Source organism: Opisthocomus hoazin, unplaced genomic scaffold (assembly GCF_030867145.1).
Source record: "Opisthocomus hoazin isolate bOpiHoa1 unplaced genomic scaffold, bOpiHoa1.hap1 HAP1_SCAFFOLD_185, whole genome shotgun sequence".
Lineage (NCBI taxonomy): Eukaryota > Metazoa > Chordata > Aves > Opisthocomiformes > Opisthocomidae > Opisthocomus > Opisthocomus hoazin.
The window spans coordinates 9,055-13,301 of NW_027448948.1; the positions used below are offsets into that span (position 1 = coordinate 9,055).

The 4,247-nt window shown below is 64.5% G+C and overlaps 1 protein-coding gene across 1 annotated transcript; it reads right to left on the reverse strand.

Annotated features, from left to right (window-relative positions):
* Nucleotides 1-1,296: 1,296 nt before the first annotated feature.
* LOC142359869 (protocadherin gamma-B5-like) lies at nt 1,297-3,910 on the reverse strand. The gene has a single exon (XM_075412248.1). The coding sequence runs from the start codon at nt 3,778-3,780 to the stop codon at nt 1,297-1,299; it is 2,484 nt and encodes an 827-aa protein (XP_075268363.1). The 5' UTR covers nt 3,781-3,910.
* Nucleotides 3,911-4,247: the final 337 nt, after the last annotated feature.

The following is a 4,247-nucleotide window of genomic DNA, read 5'->3' on the forward strand; positions in this document are numbered from 1 at the left end:
TCTTGGATTTTTTTCTCCGAATTCCCATTCTACGCCTTCAGCTCTGTAGAAAACACAGATCTGGAATATTAGAAAACAACCACCTAGGACTGAACAAAAAATGAGAAATAGTTGCACAGAGAACAACAAGCGTTCACCGACCCAGTCCTGTAGAATTACCGGATCTCATCTTAGTCAGGAAGGATCCGCCTGCACCGTTACTAACATTTCATACAAATTTCGGAGTCAAAACTTCCCAGCTCAACCCGAACCTGTGACCGCCGATGAACCAAGAAGCGCCTACTGCCTGCTCTGAGTGGAAGGGGCTTACCCCCTTCCTTCTATCATTCGTTCACGGACACACGGACCAGCACTTCCCACCCACACCACTCACTGGGGAAACTCAGGAGACAGAGGACGGAGTTCTAGAAAGCTCCAAGGATCCCATTCTACACAGTGAAGACATGCGGTCACCTTTACTAACGCACATCATTTTGGACAGGACAGAGTTTGCAGGCAATTTTCTTGCCTTGTCGACTGATGCCTTGTGCTGATAGCGATGTATGTAACGTAAATATATTTTTTCTTATTTTAGCATGTAGAATACTGTTAGTCTTAGCCCATTAGTCGAAAAGCATAATGCGTTTATCAACACGCATTGCTGTAGCCGTTGTTCTTGAATGACTTGTATAAAGATAGCAAAAGAAAAGAGGCTGTACTGAGACACAAAACGTAACAATCAGACACACACCCCACACACACAACACACACACACACTCTCACACACACACCCACCCCTGCACAGCCACAGCTATCACGGTGCTTAAATCAATTGTCAGGCACTTTGCCTTTAATACTTCACTTCATACGAAACAAGGTCTAAATGAAGTACTCCACCACCACTGACTGAGACGAGACATTGAAAGGCAATAGAAGGTGGGGTTAATCCACTGGACACGAATCCTCTAAGCCCGTTCAGCTCCTGAGGAGGTGGGGCTGCTCAGGCACCTGCCGTGGAAAGGACAGGGTTTCCAGACAATTTCCTTCCCTTGTCGACGTCCAGCATCAGCAGAGCTCGTTACACCGAAGAGGTTCACCACGCTTGGGCCATTTCATCCAGCACAAGATGAACGGCAAGAGCCTCTCCGCCGAGCCGACACGGCTGACAGCGGATCAGGCAGCACGTGCCGTTTCGCACTGCCTGCTGCCGAAAAAGAAACGTTACGGATTAATTCATCCGTCCCTGGGAACACAGGTCGGCACTAGCCGCCAAAGCAGACACAGGAGGCGCAACAGCCCAGCACCGCCAGCCCGAGGTTAGGAAAGGCGCCGAGAGAAGGACCGCGCGGGCTTACCGACCTGCGGTGCGTCGGGGTGGGTGGGCGGCTCTCCCGGGCCGGGGCTGCTGCTCGGGCTCGGCTTCGCGCAGGGCTCCCCGCCGAGCAGCTCCTCCGCGGGCAGGCTGGGCAGCGGCGGCGGCAGCCAAGCGCCGTCGGCCACGGCGCGGCCCGGCGCCACGCACAGGTTGTAGGAGTAGGGCAAGGTGCCCTCGCAGAAGTCGGCCGGGAAGGCGGCGCCGGCCACCGAGAAGCGCTGCGCGCCCAGGCAGCGCAGGACGGCGGGCGGCCCGGCCCGGCGCATCCGCGCCAGCACGGCCAGCGCCACGCTCAGCAGGAACAGGGCGGAGAGGAGCGCCAGCGCCAGCACCAGGTAGAACTGCAGCTCCGCCGGCGAGTCGGCGCCCGCCGCCCGCTCGCTCAGCTCCGGCAGCGCCTCCTGCAAGCTCTCGGCCAGCACCACGTGCAGCGTGGCCGTGGCCGACAGCGCCGGCTGCCCGTGGTCCTTCACCACGGCCACCAGCCGCTGCTTCGCCGCGTCCCTCTCCGACACGGCCCGCGCCGTGCGCACCTCGCCGCTGTGCAGCCCCACGCGGAACAGCGCCGGCTCCGCCGCCTGCACCAGCTCGTACGACAGCCACGCGTTGCGCCCCGCGTCCGCGTCCACCGCCACCACCTTGGCCACCAGGTACCCGGCCTCGGCCGACCGCGGCACCACCTCGAACGCCGCCGGCACCGACTCCGCCCCCGCCGCCCCCGCCGCCGGCCACAGCACCCGCGGCGCGTTGTCGTTGCGGTCCAGCACGAAGACGCGCACCGTCGCCGTCGAGCTCCGCGCCGGCGACCCGCCGTCCTGCGCCCGCACCGCCACCGCGAACTCGCGGCACTGCTCGTAGTCGAACGAGCGCTGCGCGTACACCGCGCCGCTCCGCGCCTCCACCGACACGTACGGCGCCGCGCCCGCGCTGCCGCCCGCCAGCCAGTAGCTCACGCGCCCGTTGGCGCCCGCGTCCGCGTCCCGCGCGCGCACGCGCACCACCGGCGCGCCCGCCGCGTTGTTCTCCGCCACGTAGGCCCTGTAGGCGGCTTCCTCGAACACCGGCGCGTTGTCGTTCACGTCCGACACCTCCAGCACCAGCGCCGTGCGGCTCGACAGCGCCGGGCTGCCCCGGTCCCTGGCCACCACCGTCACCCGGTGCTCGGCCGCCTGCTCCCGGTCCAGCGCGCTCGCCGTCACCACCTTGTACGAGCCGCCCGGCGACGACACGATCGACAGCGGCGCCTCGCCCAACAGCTCGCACGACACCTGCCCGTTCTCCCCGGAGTCCGGGTCGTTCACGTGCAGGAGGGCCACCACGGTGCCGGCTGGCGCGTCCTCGGCCACCGGGCTCGACACCGACAACATCGTGATTTCGGGCGCGTTGTCGTTCTCGTCGGTGATGTCTATCTGCACCTTGCAGTGAGCCGTCAGCCTGCCGCCGTCCCTCGCCTCCAGGCCGAAGCTGTATTTGTTCTTCTCCTCGAAATCGAGGGGCCGCACCGTCCTCACCTCGCCGCTGTCGCTGCCGACGCTGAACAACGCGCGGACGCCGTCCGGGACGTTGCCGAACGAGTACGAGACCTGCCCGTTGGTGCCCGCGTCCGCGTCCGTGGCTCGCACCCGCAACACCAGCGACCCCGCCGGCAGATTCTCCCGCACTCGCGCCACGTAGACGCTTTTACTGAACACGGGCGCGTTGTCGTTGGCGTCCGTCACGTTGACGCGAACCTGCACAGTCCCGGACCTCACCGGCTCCCCGCCATCCATCGCCGTCAGCACCAGCTGGAAGGAGCTCTGCTTCTCCCGGTCCAGAGCTCGCTCCAGCACTAATTCCGGCTGCTTGCTTCCATCGGGGCTTTCCTTCACAGCCAGAGTGAAGGACGGGTTGCTGCTGAGCTGGTAAGTCAGCAGCGAGTTGCTGCCCACGTCTGCGTCTCGAGCCATCTCCAGAGGAAAATGAGCACCGGGCGTAGTCAACTCTGTGATCTCGAGGTCGAGAGCAGCCTTGCTGAAGGTCGGTGAATTGTCGTTGACGTCCTGGATGGCCACCTCGACGTGGAAAACGTTGAGCGGGTTCTGCAGCAGCGCCTCGAAGCTGACGGAGCAGGACACCGACTCGCCGCACATCTCCTCCCGGTCCAGCCTCTCGCTCACGTACAGGTTCCCGCTCTCCTCGCTCACCGTGAAGTATTTCAGCTGCCTTTTAGCGGCAGACGCCACCCGCAGCTTGCGTGTCGGCAGCTCCGCCGGGCTCAGCCCCAGGTCCCGCGCCAGCGGCCCCACCAGCGAGCCTCGGCCCAGCTCCTCGGCGATGGCGTAGCGGATCCGCTCCGGCGCCGCCCGGCAGCACAAGCCCAGCACCAACGCGGCCAGCAGCGCTCGCCCGCCTGCTCGCCGCCGGCTCTGCCTCTGCCTGCCCGCCATTGTCGCCAGCGCTCGCCGCGCTCCTCGCTCCCGCCGCTGCCCTCCCTCCCTTCCAGCCGCTCTCCGCAACGAGCGCAGCGGCCGCCGCCTCGGACGCTGCTGCTCCCCGCGCCGCGCCGCCGCTCGCCTCTGCTGCCCGCGCCGCTGCCGCTCTGGCCGGCGCCGGGCGAGCGAGCAGCCTGCGGGGCAGGACGCGGCTGCGGCTGCGGCTTGGGCTCCAGCGCCGCTCCGCGTCGGCCAACAGCGGCACCCGGAGGCGCCGCGACGCCACCGCAGCCGGTGATGGTCGCGCTCGCGGGGGCCCGGCCTTTTCACCGGGGTTCGGTGCCGGCACTCGGCTTCGGGATCTCTCTTTTATTAGAATGAACCATTTCAGAGACACGACCTTAGCTCTTAGCAGCAACGTTCCTCATTTTAAGGCCATCAGCAGTCTCGTACTGAAAGGATTTTACCTGCAGTAGATGTTT